At 42.1% G+C, this 16,528-nt stretch overlaps 1 protein-coding gene across 1 annotated transcript in view; it reads left to right on the top strand.

Moving 5' to 3' along the window:
- Positions 1-15,370, top strand: part of UBTD2 (ubiquitin domain containing 2) — a 61,173-nt gene extending 45,803 nt beyond the window's left edge. Inside the window, exon 3 of the mRNA XM_042790293.1 lies at positions 9,244-15,370. Coding sequence (XP_042646227.1) covers positions 9,244-9,641 — 398 coding nt within the window. The 3' untranslated portion in view covers positions 9,642-15,370. The remainder of the gene's footprint in view (positions 1-9,243) is intronic.
- Positions 15,371-16,528: the final 1,158 nt, after the last annotated feature.

The following is a 16,528-nucleotide window of genomic DNA, read 5'->3' as shown; positions in this document are numbered from 1 at the left end:
GGGATTGTTCTAAGGTTAAGCGCACTGGTACTGGTCATGCAATGGAGATGGAGCAGCTCAAAGTATTTCAGTCAGTAGTTGCTACTTGAACCTCCTGGCGTAGGGCAGGACTTAGCATAGTCAGACCATGCCTTCTGCATCTGAGAAGGATGTGCTTTTTCTTGACATGGCTGCAAGAGTCAGTTCAAGGCAGAACAAGCAGTTAAGGACAAGTGGATTGTACTTAACTTTACCTTTGCTTGAGACTAATCTCATTATCTTTGCCTTTTGTCTTATTTGGAGAGGGGTACAGCAGTCTCTGGTGTATTTGTTGGATGATGTCATGCTTCATGGTGCTCATCACTAGTTTCCTGATCTTAGCTAAAGGAAAATCCTCTTAAGATAAAATGCAAATAGCAGTTACTTTGTTTTCCAGAAGTGACTGGAAATAGCAAAGTAGTTTGTCATATTAGGAAAGTGAGACTGAATAGTGATGTTTTGTATATGGTTATTATGTAAAAAGTTCTACTGTAATGGACAAAGAATTTTTTCTCTGCACACTGAAAACATTACTCACAAAGCATGTTGCTTTTCATAGAATGATGCAGTCTTTGTAAATGTAGGGGTCTAGTTTAGGATTAATAGACCTGGAGTCCAAATGGCATCTCCTCTTCTCCTGTTTTGTGAAAGAATAAAGCATTTGTATTTCAAGAGCCAGTACGGTGTATTTTCTGGGGGCCTTTCTGCAACATCATAGTTAACATCCATGACTTCTGCATCAGAACGATATTTCTAAAAGTGTAGACCTCCAAAGAAAGCAAAAGCTGCTTAAGTCCTTGTGGTTGGCAAGAAGTAGTAAAATATCAAATGTATAAAATGCTACTGTTAACATCCCATTTGGTTTTCCATTTTAACCATGTTACTTGTAGGGTTTTGGATGCTGAGTGTTTAGGTATTCACTCTGGGTTTACCGGAACAACAGATTAGTTAAAAATTCAGTGGTAACAAAGGCAGTTGCAACTGCAAATCTGGGTTCATCTTCTGTGGATCCTCACACTGGACAAATAACCTGGTCACTTTAAAAATTGCCAGGTTAGCTGTCCAGAGAGGGATATGATACAGGCTCAGGTGATTGTGATGTTGTGCTTTTTTTTTTTTTTTCCCTCCAAATCCCCCCACCCACTTTAAGATGATGGATAATGGAGAACATCAAGTATATATGAAGAGGGTATACAGAGAAGCTCTTTTACCAAGCAGATTTTAAAAAAAAAAAAAAAAAAAAAAAAAAAAACCCAACATTATCTAAGAAGCCTGTCTAGACAGGCATCTATTTTAATGACATGCAAAGCAGAATAGTACATGAATACTTCATTAGTAAAAAGACTTGTCATCTTTGAACCCCAATGTAATGTTTCTTGGAAGCTGTTACCATTTTGCAATATTAGATCCAAGTTTTACAGAGTTATATAGCAGTGGCAGTACATATGGTAATTCTAACAATGACAACTGCCAAGCATTAATACATAATTTACTTCCTCTATTAAATCTCATTTTTATAAAAAACAACTCACCGATGAATTGGTCTGTTCTAGAGTTTGTATTGTGTCAAAAGCATGTAAGGAAAGGGATAGGTAAACTTGCTGTAAAGGATGCCATGACTGGGTAACTGGTTAACCAGCCTCTGAACCCATGGTTGTGGTTAAAATTCACCGTATTCTTGTATTCATGTATTGTTTAGTTCATAGGTGTTATTCATAGTCCTGGTCTAGTAACTGGCAGTCCTTACTCACATTGTGGATTACAGGTATCTACCAAGCCAGTGGGTGTCTTTGTTGTCTGCCCCAACCAGAGCATGTGAAAAGCCAATAAGCTGCATAGGCTGTAAGTATTTGTGCTCTAGTAAAACTGTAGTAAGGAAGAACTAGGTCTGTTCTGTAGGTTACACTGCTGTCAAGTTTTGAGCTTTCTGGTATAGGTCCCCTCTTCTCTGGCTTCCCCTCTTTCTCTGGCAGAAGAGCACAGTGGGGCTGCAGATCCCTGTTCTGATAAGATTGCCACTGCTGTTGTTGGCACTAGTGAGGATTTTTAAGAGGAATTTTGAAGGACTTGGTTCATGGCCCTGACCACCACCACCACCCCCCCCGCCTTTTCCCACAAGCATTCTCCTCCCCAAATTACTCTCTGTCTCTACCAGTCCCTCCTCTCATGGCAGCTAATCCCTCTCCTCTCCCTGCCCTGCTCTCCCTGCTCCAGCACAGTGGGGAAGGTAAGGGATGCACACTTACTAACTGCAGCTAAAATCTGAAGAAAAGTGGCTTGCTTATCTAGTGCAGAAATTTCCGTCTTTCAGAAGGCTGTTAATTATTTTTCACCTTCAGCCTAGTTAATTAGTGCTAATGAATTAACTGATGCTAATGCTCTGCTGTGATAAAGGGAGAGGATTGGTGTGCCCAGTGATGCACCTTGCATATCTGCACCAGCCTTTTCCCAAAATAAACACGCTCTGCTCCTTTTCTGCCCCTCTCCCCAAAATCCAACCCAAACCAAAAGGTTCCTGACACACACAGGTAGCAGTGGCACGCAGGCATGTTGACTTTCAGTTACAACACATGGATGAGGCATACCTCAGGCTGGGTGAGGGTGAGACATCCCGCTTAGCTAGCAGATTAGTGCAGAAGGAGCTGCACAAACCCCTTGTCTTGCTTCCCCATTCAGATGCATCTCGGTTTCTTTGGCAGGTGAGTTCAGGTAATGCCATCTTAGAGTGCAGGCTTGGCACTCTGCAGTGCTGCTGCCCTCTGGTTTCTGTAGGTACCCGATGCTGCTGATTCAGTGGTAGCGGGTTGAGTTTTCCTCCCCTGTGCCAACATGCAGGCGTGAGTTGCAAAACTGGTTTTAAGAATGGTTTACTCATGAGATTGCCAGCTTGATTCACAAACCTGCCCCGCACTAGGGCGAGGTGTGCTTAATCTGAAGCAGGATGACTTAGATACAAATGGGAGATCTTTGGCTAGATACTGCAACTGAGATTTGCTCTTTAAAGTATTATTACAGCAAAAGCAGCTAGTTAGGATCATTCAGGTTGGAAGGGACCTCAAGAGCCCATGTAGTCCAAACCTCTGCAGCAAGTGTCTCAGGTTATTGCCTTGCAGAGCCTTTTCAGACAGCTGAATGTACGTTATTTTATCAGCAATCTTGGAACCTGGATGAGCCAGGTTTTGTAAAAAACATCCAAGCGTGGAGATGAGCATGAGCAGTGTAATAGCTGATTCAGTGAACCAGTTACAAGGTAGTTCTCCTGCCAAAGAACAGGGTGAGAGAATTACAAAGTCCAGTAGCAGAGTATATTAATTTTCTCCTCCTTTCCCTTGTTGTAATGCACTAAGCGCAATTCCAGTCTGTCTTGTGCCAGTTGCCACAAGTGGGAGTGAACTGGTCTCTGCTCACCAAGCAGCTCCTGGAGCAGTGGGATCTCCTGCTGGCTCTGGGAGTTGTTCTTTGTGGAATTGAGCCAGACCAATAATGTTCCCTTAATGGAAGAGCTGTTTTTCAGTGAATTTGAAATGAGAATTATTAAATGCTTAACTCTTATTATTTACAAAGCCCATTCTTTAAGGAGCTGGAATAAGTTTATTATAAAGGCAGGCTGAAGATGAGAGCAGAGCTTTGTTGTGTATGCAGTTGTGCTGTGGCTTAGGAGGGAAGCTTGTACCTTTATAAAGGCTTTGTACAGTAGCTTTTTAGCAATTTAAATTTGCATAGCCCATGGAAGTTTAGTGTGGAAGAAGCATGGGAGGGGGCTTATATATGTGGTTTATTATCCAGTGCTTCATCCATATCATTAATGATTATAGTCACTTCATTGTTCTCAATATGTGGTGCAAGGCACAGGCTTGCACAAGTACTCCCACATGTTGCCCTCCAGAAAACTGGAGAGCTACAGTTGTTGACTGCAGCATTAAGCCATTTCAGTCATTATGAAGTTATACGGGGTCTAATGTGAAACAGCTTTTTTTTCCTATTAACTCCTCCAAGTTTGTATTGGTTGTAGGTGAGCTGGAACAAACTGCTGTGTCCTTCTACTTGTTTGTCTCAATCCTGTTCAAGTACTGAGCAAAGTCACCCTTCACCGCTCTCGCATGCTGTTGATGCCAGTACACATTTTTTTTTTTTTTTCTTATAAGGTCTAGTGTTTCCCAGGTGTGACCTAGAATTGGTGACTAATAAAGATGAAGAGATAGATCAGCTTTTCTGCCTCAGTCTTTGCTCTCTAGGAATTGCTATACTGCAGAACCCAGAAGATGACCCACTTGTTTTCTTTGCTCATAATGAATTTCAGGCATTAGTGACCTATATTGGATTCAAACCAATAGTCTGCAGGTGAAAGCTCTACTGTAGCCAATTTATTCAGCAATCCAGGCTCAGCTTGAGTTTGGAATGGAGCTTTTCAGTAAGAAAAACAAATGAACCAGCTGTTCCTTGGGCAAATGTGTTATACACAGGCACTTAAGCCTCTTAAATTAGCTAGTCTCCTTGCAATGCTAGATTTTGTTTTGTGTTGTCTTAATTTCTCTTCCTGCAGCAAGTCTGTCTGGGGGAAGGGAAGAAGAGATGGAAATCTGCTCAGTTCTTAAGATTTGGGCATTTCTGAGCAATCCTGCTCAAAATCTTAAAGTTATAGAAGGCACATCATGAACAGAGAACAAGAAATCTGCTGCTTTTTCTGAAGAGAGAACGGTATGCAGTTTAATGCCAAAATGCCATTAAAATGCATTAAAACTTTTTCTGGTTTTAGATGAGTGTGGTCATATATGCCTGATTTCAATAACTCTTGCAAAAGTTTACCTTCATGTCATTTAGGTCTCTTAAATTGTCAGTCCTTTCACGTGCAGGACAAGTAAGTCCAAACTCTGAACTGCTTAGGGGTGGAAGCAGTATCTCAACTGGTCCTTTTTTAGTGTTTTCCCTTACCAATCCAGAGAAATACCTCCAAGCTAATAATCTAAGTAAAACAAAGTTTTTATGGCCTGCAAGGCAATTAATTTCAAAATGTTCCAGTTCCGTATGCTTGATGATCACATCTGCATATTTTTCTGCCCAAAACTCTCAAGCTGTCTCCTACCTGGATAACAACCAACAAGAAGCTCTGCCTCTCAGCTCCTCCCAGAATTCCTCAGTCTCCAAGCCGATATTACTTTTGAAATATTAAAATAATCCGCTGTGGTTTTAGCATTGTATCTTGTGTTCTATCTGACTTGAATCAAGCCTATAAAGTTAACTCTGTAACTGTGGTGCAGCATCGATACTGAATGATTCTAGATCTTGCTTGACAGTGTCAGTCTTTAACTGGGAGATTTTCAGAGTAATGAGTTGGTCATTTTGATTCTCAAAGCACTCCTTCGATCGTGTGCTGTGGCACCTAAATTCTGGATGATAGAAAGTTGGAGAAGACTAGGGTTTGGGTGAGTGGGTTGGTTTGTTGGTTGGTTCTGTCACTGAATTTCCTCAAAGTCAGTTCTCCATGTTGATACCAGGATGTTTTGTGTCCAGGTTTATTAAAATCATGTCAACATGTACAGGAGTATTTAAATACACAAAGAATACTCAAGTATATGAAGTATTGATCAGCTTAGTTTGTCCTCTCCTCACTACTGTTGTAAGATCTTGTTATAACATCTTGATCTTTAATGTCCAGTACAGAATCCTTTAACCAGACCCGTGTGCCTGCTACCCATCCTCTCTGCTGCTTTCTCCCTGAAATCTGCCCCTTTTACATGGTTTCTTTGCATGATCCAACAGTGAACACTCAAAGTACCAACTCACTCTAGGCTTTGGCATCTGAGCTTGGTCTGGTTGCCTGATGTAGCATCTGGCTGCAGGATCTGGGGAAGGAGGGGGAGGCAGGGAAGAGGCAAGCTGTCTCAGTGGGGCTGGCGAGTGCTGTCCTCAGGCCGCTCTGAGCACCCTGCCTGCCTCAACTGCAAAACCTCTGTTTGCATTCCTTTTTCCTTCTCTGATTTAAGGGAGGCTGCATCCTTTCTATGCTATAACTAGCTGGTGAGGATCCTGGTTGCCTAGGTAACAGGGAAACAAAAAAAAAAATTTTTTTTTTCTTTTTTCTCTGTTTTCTCATAAGAGCTTGACATTCTTTCAGTTCCCCTTCCTGATGAATAACTTGTGTGGCCCAAGCTGATGTATCTTGCCCTAAGGATCAGAAACATGGTTTTCAATTATAACAGCAAAATTATGAAGGGGTTTGTAGTTTGGATGTTTGATTTCCTGCGTGCCTTGGGCTGCGTAAGGGATGCTGCAGCCAATGTCTCGGTGAAAAGCTGCCACCTGGCTGGTGAGATTGGCCTTGCCATGGTGGCTGTGGGCAGTTCAACCACTTTCTCTCTTCCTTCGTGATAACTTGTGTTTGCTTGCATCATTTAAAATAGCTCTACACTCACCACACCTTCTGGTTAAGACATTCAGCTATCATTTCGCTTTTGAACACCAATGTGGCACCCCTTCGTGTTTTGCCTTTGAGTTTGTTACCATTTACAACATCTTGAAGGTTGTAGCAGAGCCTGACCATCTCCAAAGATCACTTAACCGAAAGCTTTGTGAAGCCCAGAGGGAGTTAGCTGGCTAAAGTGGACCAGGCTGTGTGTGCATAGCTCCTTGTCTCTTTGGAGGTGAGGACCAGCACCTCATCTCCTCCGTGGAACTCCAGCTCGGCCTTCAGCAGGCACGGTGTGCTGGTAAGGAGGTGGTACCATCATAAAGTCTCTTCTGCTCCCAGTAGTTGTCTTAGGGACTCGTTTTTACCAGTATGAGTGGAAGGACAGGATTACTGGTGAGGTTTATGGTCACCTGTTGTTACCTTAACAATTTGTTATAAACCGTTTCTCAGCATGGGATGGAACTGTGCAGTTTTTATTGGCAAGAGGTTTCCTCTAGTGTGTCTTTTTTTTGGTTGTTTTGTTTTTTTTTTTTTTTTTCTTTCTTTTTAAAAGACAGACCTCCAAGTTAGCTACTGTTTCACAGGATTTTTTTTTAATATTGCTTATCTGATTATGATTAAGCAATCCAGTGTTTATAGCATATGCTTTGACCTTGATGTTAGTTCAGCTGGGCAAGGATATAAATGATGAAGAAATTCCTTAGCAAGCTAACCCCATGGTATTTAAAATTAACTCTTTGATATGCTATTCTAAAGTGGGAGCATTCTTTTTAAGATACATGGCTTTTTAAAAAAAAGATATAGGTTTAGCTGCCCTGGCTAAATTCAAAGACTGTTGAAGTTTGGATTTTTTTTTTTTTTTAGCACCAAACAACATTTATTTCTTTCTATGAACCGTGATTCAGAATTTAGTACTGTGACATTTACTAAATAGATCAAGTCTACAGAATGAAATGAACATTGTAAAATAAAATTGAAGTATGGGAACTTCAGGCTTTAGTCTGTAAATCACAAAGTACCATGAAAGGTATGGATCCAATACAGTCTTGATAAAAGCTGGTTTGCTCTGAGATTCATAAATGATACAAGACTGTGATGAGTGATATAGCTATGTTTTTCTGGATTTCCTTTTTTTTTTGTTTTGTTTTCTCAATAAATCTCAGGGCATAGCTGCCTTGGTGAACCTGTACAGACAGAAAATCCTTGAAAAGCAGCTGTACCTAAATCATTGATCTTTTAGCCAAAGTTTCCTCTATGTGTTTTCATCAACACAAACTATCCTTAAAAAAGAGGGGGTTCTGTCTAAAAGGAAGAAGATTTCCAGCACAAAATGCTGCTGTCACAGTGGTCTGAGTGTCACGGTATATCCCGAAGTTATAATTTTATATTACGGTAATTTGCTGATCAAACAGCAAAGTTTAAGACAACTCACTGTCAGCATGAAAAAAACCTCTGTCTAAAAAAAAACACCCACCCTTAGTTTCTAACAAGGAGCAGTTGGATGTTGTGTGCAGAACTGCCAAGTCAAAGAGTTTTTCAAATATTCTGTAGCTCAAGGACTTGGCTCTTCTTCAAACATTTCCAACTACAAAAGGATGGGTAATCTTGCAAGTGAATGTGCCCCCTCTAGGGGCAAAAATGTGGAAACTTGTTATAGCAGGTAAATTCGAAACAGGGGAGAAGCATTTGCTTGGAGTGTGAAAATTGGGGTTTTTTTTTAACCACAGTGAGAAGGGATTTCTGCTGTCATTTAGGATGCAGCTTCCTCAGCATCTCGGTTTCCTGGCTCACTGCAAGAGGTGTTGTGTGCTGTATGCAGCAGGGCTCTGCTTTCAGCCTTCTCTTACTGTAACTCTTAAAACATTATGAAAAATGTGTTGCCATTTTTCCAGGGTAGTTCTTGAAATATCTTTATAAAGTGCGTCTCATACTGTGAAAAATTCAGCTTGTATTTGTTTCTTCAGTAAGTGTTACAATTCTTGAGCTGTTCTGTGCACATTGTACCATTTTGGTAAGACGGAATGCCACGTGCAAGGCAGCACACCACTGCCCGGTCATTTTAACACAAACGCCCAGATTATCCTGAGGAGCCTCTCGGGAGTCTGGGGAAATAAAAATCAGCCTTGAAATTTCAGGGCTTTGAATATGGCAGTTACAGATGCTGTGCAAATATAAAGTATGTGCTGGGTGTCGTTGCTTTGGTGGTGACACCGTGCTCTGTACAAAGCCGCAGAGTTGTCTGACTTGGGTGGTCGTGTTTGTTTGTTCTGGCAGTGTTCAGTAAAACATGAGTCCTGTACGAAACCATTTCAGCAATTTTTGAATGTTTGAGAAGTTACAAAATCTTTCTTTCACAGAGGTCTTTTGCTTTTGGTCTTTGCCATTTTGTCTTTTCACAGCTTGGGTTCAGGATCACATAATTCATCCAAGTAGCATTTTCTGGATGCATGTGTGCTCTGAACCTCAGGGCGTGCTGCCAGAGAAATACTCCTTTTTTTTTCTAAAATGACTCACGGGGAGAGCATCATCTTCCCTCATCTCTTCCTGCTGTTTTTGAAGTTTTCCTGGTTTATGTGGAGGGAGGGATGCATTTAACTTTTAGGGGGTGCTTTTAACTCAACGCTAAGTTTACATATGAGAAGGTGAAGCAATTTTTAATGAAAATTTTGAGATATTTTTATCAATCCTTTAAAGCCTGAATTCGGACCTCATCACTCAGATGGTTTAACAGTAGGGTAAATGCTTCTGAGCCTGACCACTTCAGTGTTAAATGTGAAATGCATTCATACTCATTTTTTCCCTCTTATCTCCTAAAGGTGCTCTTACAGAGTGTTACGATGAACTGGGCAACCGGTACCAGCTTCCCGTCTACTGCCTCGCCCCACCTATCAACATGATAGAGGAGAAGGGTGACCTGGAGACTCTGGATATTCCCGATCCCCCACCCAATTCAGGGCACGAATGCCAGCTTCGTTTGCGCCTGTCCACAGGCAAAGACCTCAAACTCATGGTCCGCAGCATGGACACGGTGTACCACATGAAGAGGCGGCTGCACGCGGTGGAGGGAGTGGAGCCGGGCAGCCAGCGCTGGTTCTTCTCGGGCAGGCCGCTGGCAGACAAAATGAAACTGGAGGAGCTGAAAATCCCAAAGGACTACGTGGTGCAAGTCATCGTGAGCCAGCCCTTAGCAAATCCCACCCCGGTGGAAAACTGATTTCTGCTTGTTTATTGATTCTTCTTTCCTCCGTCTCTGTCATGGGGTTTGTTTTCACTGCCCTCTCTTTTGGTTTGTCCTGCTAATGGATTGGTTCCAAGAAATGACCAGCAAAAATTCCATCTGTGATGGAGATCTGCAAAAACAAAACATAAAAATGTAAACTGGCCTTTGGGGTTTGCCTGATCATCATATTTAACACAACAGCAAGCAGCACAGGGCAAGGGTAAAGGAAGGGAGCAGGAAGGGGAAGGGAAAAGGGAGGAGGTACAAAGAGGGAGGGAGGAGATTGTCGTTCACTTAAACAATACAAATATGTAATGATTCTCAAAACTGTAGGTGGTGTCCTGATCCATGGAGCCAGAACAACAGAGAGCACTTTTTAATTCTTTTATTATTGTTAAATAAAACTAATCAATTTATAAAATTTCATATCAGCACCACATACAGTTCATGCAAGAATCGCAGCTGCTCTGGGTAGGTCCTACGCTGCCTGCTCACGGGGATCCGTTCTGGTCTGGCCGAACTCGCGTGCTTCGCCCAGGCGCTGCCGAGGCACAGCCGGCCCGGGGCAGCGCAGCTGGGCGGGGGGCTTGGTCTCCGGCCCACGGGGGCAGCTCTTGGTGATGCTCAGACCAAGCAATTGTACATTCCAAGATGGCAACACAGTCCTGTGCCATTGCTGGCTCCCGAGCTGGGAACGCAGCCCACCGGAGCCTTAGGCAATAACTTAGTCAATGTATACTCTCATGTACTGTACTGTAAACTTAACTTGCTACAAGACTGACTTAGCCTGAAGTTTACCGGCTGACTGGCACCTGAGTGCGTGCCTGCTGAGTTACTGTATATCACTCAGATCATTAAAACAAGCTTTGATCAGGCTAGCTAAGGTGAGTGATGCGCTGGTCTGGGCTTAAGCGTTAGGTGCGTCACCTTTGTCTAACGGCGCCAGTGTAATAGGTCCAGTTTAAACTGCAATTACACCCAGATACAATGGATTGCAACTTCCCCTGCTCAGTTCCTAGAGGGCACAAAGCGTGGAAGATGGGAAGGAGGACACGACAGCACACAGTTTTCAGCTTTTCATGTGAGTGTCGTTTGAAGCAGCAGCCAGTCTTCTAGCTCTGGTGACTCTCCAGCCAGGACAATGGAGGTACCTTCACTGACACGCTCCCGTGGCCCAGAGCGTGGCGTAGTGTTTCACAGCCAGTGCTTTCCCTTCAGAATGTAAGAGGAGCCCTTTCAGCAAATGACAAATCCTTTTGTAGTCTCAGAAATCTGAATTGGAGCGTACTGGCGGTGGGGGACACAACACTCTAAGTGCTTGACCCCTCAGAGACGCTCTCTGTGTTCCTTTGGCTGCACTGCAGCCCTGTCTGGTAATGCCTTTGGGTGAGATCGAAGGCCCTGTTCCTTTTAAACATGATTTCTAGATTGCTTAGTTTTTCAGCTGTCACTGGAATGACTTCACTTCTTCCAAAGTTGAATGTGCTATTCAGCTATGAATAGCATGTTTTTATTGGTTTCTGTCTTCCCTCTCTGAATCAGTGGTCCAAAGCTACAGTTGTCACAGCTCTTTCTCATCTGCTAGTGCAACTGGTGTGTTACACTGACAATTTTAAAATTGTTACTTTATCTCCTTCATTAATTCCACAGAATTCAGTTTCTCAGACTCGAAGGAGGTTCTTGCTCCACGAGCATCAGCGTAGAGCCAGAACGAGCAGAGGTCACTTGTACAACAACACGAGTCTTTCCCAGCAGGTGGAAGCAGGCGCACAATTTACATTGATGGTTGGAAAACAGACCCACAGTTTATATGCATTTCCCGCCATATCCCAAATAAATATAGCTTTCTTCTTGGTCCCCGTGTTTTATTAAGCCTATGGTTTTCTGACAGCTCCTTTAGCCCGCATTCGGTACAGGATGACTGAAGTGCAGTGGCAGAGCTGTATAAAGGAAAATTAGTCCCCTGTTCTCATAAACACCAAAGTGACTTGGTTTTATTTTTTCTTTTTTTTTTTTTTTCTTTTTAAAGATTAAATCAAAGCTGATAAATACTAACCTATAACAAAAGTTTTCTATTGTGGAATTTTGTTAAGACAGATATGATTTACTATACCGGGTTTTAGCAGCCAGATCTTTTGCATTCCAGAGGGGAAAAAATATTTGATATATAAACAACTAAAAAATCTCTTGGATTTTCCCTGGGCAAAGGATGGTTTCATGCCAGGAAGACCCTACTTGTCTTGTAAGGCATAACTTGCCTTTAGTCAGAATGGTTTTAATGATGTCATTTCCATGCAGTCTCTTCTGGAAGGGGGGAAATTGTGATGGATTGAGGAGGAGCAAACCAGGGTGACAGTTCTGTAACTGTGAACACAAACACTACTTTTTTTTTGTAGGATACATTTTGTTGAATTTTTTTTTTTCTATTTTGAGTTCAGGCAATTGTCACCATGTTTTGAGATGAAAGCTCCTTCTTTCCCTCTGCCACCTCTTAGCTGGAAAAGGCTCAGTTTTATTATGCCGTAGTAGATTACCGTGCTTTATATTAATTGCTTTTATGTCAGGGAGCAAGGTGATGATCTGAAGACCATGTGAGTGGGCTATGAGTAAAACAGAGAACTGATTCATGAAAATAGTATTTTCTCTAACAGCCTCCCCCCGCCTCCTGTCCCTTAAGAACATATCTAAAACTGAAAAAATTAAATAGTAAAATGCTTTTAGAGGTGAAAGTGAAGACTTTTCAAGCTCTTCTTTATAAAATGACAGATGTACTAAGCACATACCCAGCTGGAAACAAATTTTACAATATTTGTATTAGGAAGGAATTCTAAGTTTCAAAAAAACCAAATGTATATTAAAAAAATATCAGTAATGAAGGGATGCAGCATGTTGACTCACCTATTCCCATGTATATAACTAGAGGTTGCAATATACGTTGAGAGAACGGTCGTTTCTGTCTCCGAAATGTCTTGTCTTTGTCCTTTGAGAGAGTCTTCAGTGCAAATGCCGGGGCAGGGGAGCGGGCCGGGGCTCCTGGGGGAGTCGTGGGGGTTCCCGGGGCAGGGAAGGCTTGTTCCATTGCAGAGCAGAGCGGGCACGGCCCGAACCGCAGGCTGGCTGGCAGCCCCGGGCCGGTGCGGGTCTGCGCGGCGGGCACCGGCGGCTGCTCCCGGGGAGGATGGCTGGAAGCGCGCCGGTGCGGGGGGTGAGCGTGCAGCTGGGTCTTGCATGCCAGCTGGCGTGCTGCCCCACGCCGTGGGGTGTCTCGGGTATAACTGGAGCAATGCAACAGGTTTTAGAATACATGCAGGCGTGAACTGCAATGCCAAGTACAGACGAGTGAGGAGTAATAGGATTTTTTCTTTTATTTGTTAGACCCATCAGCCCTTTGTGTCATTCTTGATGAGCTCTGGCTATGAACTGATGCTGGTAGGCAACATTTTTTTACCATGTTAGTGACAGGTCTGTTGATGTGATTCAGATTTTTATACTCTTTATTGTTACTTCTACCTGAACCAGAAGTAATAATCTAGTGAAAATCCACAGTCCTGAACAGCTTGAAGGGCAGAGAGGCATGAACGCACATAATCAGTCTGCTGGGGCGAGGGAGCTCCAGACAAGCCTCAGATGCTGTAGGTACATTGCTTGGTGCGCTGCAGAAGGATGCTCAGGGTCATCTTCCACAACCAAGCGACAGCTGCTCCTTCAGAGCATCCAGCTCCCCAAAGTTTCATTGACTACCGTGGCTCTTTGTGCATCAGTTCTTTGGTGTCCTCTGCGGAAAACATAGCTTGGAATAGTTGTACTGCAAGAACTGTTTTATAGTTTTCTGAAAGCCTTTGCTTCTCTGGATCTGGGAAATATTTTTGAAAACTAAATTATGTGAGTCAGCAGTGTAATAAGTTGGGGTTTTTAATAGACACCCTAATGGTAAAAGCAGTAACAACAACAACAACAAAAAACCTCACCCCAGGAGCAACCAAACAAAACGCAGCTCCTGTTCACCTTTCACAGACAGTTCCTGAGTTGCTTTGGGGAGGAGAGGAAAGGGGTTCGTTGGAGCAACAAGGCAACACATGGCACTGTGCATAACCTTTGGTAAAGCAGATGGCTGACTGATAAAATATTGCTGTAGTATGACATGCTTCTGCATATATATCCATTGTTAGTAAATAATGTAAAAACTGTTTAAAAACTATTAAAAAACCCCCTTTGTTACAGTGGTGGGATGCTTTTAGCCATGGAGTTTTGAAAGCATTTTCACTGTGTAAGTGTTGACCAATTGAATGCTGTATGTTTCTCCATTTCTATCTTCTTCAGAAGCGTAGGTGGTAGCTACATTTCTGACTCTTGATCTGTATTTTACAAACTCTTTTCTATGTCATTGTACATACATCCAAGACCCTGCACCTTACGCAGAGAATGTTTACATTTAAAAAAAAAAAAATTGTTGGCTTTTTCACTGCGCTGCTCAGATCCTGTTATGTTGAAATGAAAGTAGTCTCTGTTAGAGAAAGAGGCTTTTTTTCCTTTGCCCTTCACCACTTCCCCTGTAATTCTGACTCCCCCCTGGATGATGGCTGGCAGCTCTTGGACAGCTTGTGCTCTCCTGGAGTAGGACGTGGAGGTATTTGAGAAAGGCATTTTTGAAAACTTGCTCTGGGGGGGGAGGATGAGCTTCATATGCTCTGCAACTTTCTTAGAAAAACAAAAAAATCTGCTTCAAACCCTCTAGATATTGGTGATCTGCCTTGCAAGTTAACTGAGCTAGGAAGCCTTGGAGTTAAAACTTTCCAGCAGCCATGCTTCTGTCTTCTCCCAAAGAAGATGAATGTCCTGCTATTATATCTGCAGCTACAAACACTTCTGTTGGTTAATGACTGTATATACAAGTCTGCCTGCTTTAAGACTTCCCTTTTCATAAAGTGTTTTAGATTGCTCTGTTCTGCAAATGGCTCTCCTCTTCCATATTTCATCCGCTTAGATACTCCGTAGCCGCGTGTGTGTTGCTCTTGTTCATAGGAGATGGAGCTATAGCTCTCCTTCCAAGGGAGATACATGCCACTGAGCCTACAAAAGTCAAATAGTTGGAAGATGAGATGTTTTAACCAGCGGGCTTCTTACTGTGGACTTTGAGACTTTTAATAAATGTTCCACTGGACTGTCTGTGAAAAAGTATGTTCCTGCCCTCCAAGCAGGACCACTTGTTGGGTATTTATCCAGTAGGACTCTGTATTTGTATATTTTACAGATTAAGACCATTTGATCAGAGCCATGGGGCAAATAGAGAACTTAAAATCCTGACTCCTGCCTTAAAACTTTTAGTTCATCTTGAGCTCCAAAAATTCTGCACCTGCTCGTTCCCAAGTCCCTTTTTTCTTTATGAAATTTGATACCAGTCAAAGGCTGGAGACAATTTAAGGAAATTTAAAACAAAGTAAATTTTAGCTGATGGCTTTATTAAAATAACTAACTGGTCTTGTATTAATAACCCTATTTGTGCCTCTCTTAAGTCCAGGGAATGTTTAAAAAGTGGAGGTGGCTTTTGAGCAATGATTGAAATGACTGCATTAGCTGGCAATTTGTAAGACACTTGCTTTCATATGCTCTGAGCAAGAGACTTCGGTTTGTGTCCTCTCTGCCTCATGGTAATGGCTTTCAAAGATGGCTGGTACCATCAAATTTGTACTTCTTGAATAAATATCTTCATTTTTATGGTAAAACTTTTTGTATGAAGTTTGTTTGTGTGTGCCATGTAACAAACATTCGTATTACGTAGGACATGGTGCTAGATTTGGTACTGACACAGAAAATGCACAGCTCCAACATGCAGTGAAACGAGGATGAGGGGATTCCAGGGACGTGACCATTTTTTTCCCAAGTAACTTCAGTAAAGTCTTTTAGACTCAATTACACCAGTTGTGTAAAACATGCTTTTAAACTTCCCTGCCCCCGGCTCCTTCAGTCAATGAAGAGTTCTAGGCCAATATAAAGATGCTGTGAACATCAGGTAACTTTTAAAATGCATTATGTATTTTTGTGTTGTACCTCTGTTTCTGGTTGACATATCGCAGTAGTATGTGCACATATTTTTAATGAACTGCAAAGCACAAGCAGGTTGTCTTTAGACTGTTAAATTATGTGATTTTTTTTTTTTTTTTAGCCTAGGGAAGATCTGTCACCATTGAGAATAAACCATCATGAACGTCTATTGGAAATGCTGTACAAAATTTCCTGTATCTAAAACGAAAAAGAGAAACTTTTCTCCCCTGCATTTAAAAAATAAAAGTAATCCTGGAAATGCCATGCCTTAAGAAATAAACTCAGTGTTGCTTTTCTTTTTAATTTTCTTCAATAGGGCTTTTAATTCTGGGCTGGAGCTCTACAACTTTTTTCATTACTTGTCTGATACCCTAGAGATAGGTTTTGGTAATAATTTTGGTGTTTGACAACGTTTTATCTTGCAGTAAGGTGTGCAGTCCGTGGAGAGTGCTGGGCCTGGAGCCGCGCTCAGGCACGCAGCGGGAACCTCCTCTGTGCCCGGCTCCGGCTGCCTGTCGATGTGCTTCTGGCTCCCTGGTGAACAGTGCAAAATAATGGATCTGTGTAATTGTCCTATAATTACATTAACTGACATGTTGTCTTAATTCAGGTCAACACTTTTATAGTCTTGATTAACTAACTAAGGTATCAAAGGAGTAGGAATAATTTTTTTGTAGGCCACTTCGGTCTAATGTTATCACAGCTAAACATTTCACTTATTTTTTTTATCTTAGGATAATTTCATGGTAGAATTTGTGATGTGAGTTACAAACAAGCGAAGCATGTGGTTTTCCTGGAACTTTTTCCCTTTTATACATACAAATTTTTATACCTTTTTT

Source organism: Tyto alba, unplaced genomic scaffold, assembly GCF_018691265.1.
Source record: "Tyto alba isolate M040663 unplaced genomic scaffold, T.alba_DEE_v4.0 Super-Scaffold_17, whole genome shotgun sequence".
NCBI classification, from domain to species: domain Eukaryota; kingdom Metazoa; phylum Chordata; class Aves; order Strigiformes; family Tytonidae; genus Tyto; species Tyto alba.
The sequence above is the reverse complement of the archived record's forward strand: the minus strand, read 5'-3'. Positions and strand labels throughout refer to the sequence as shown.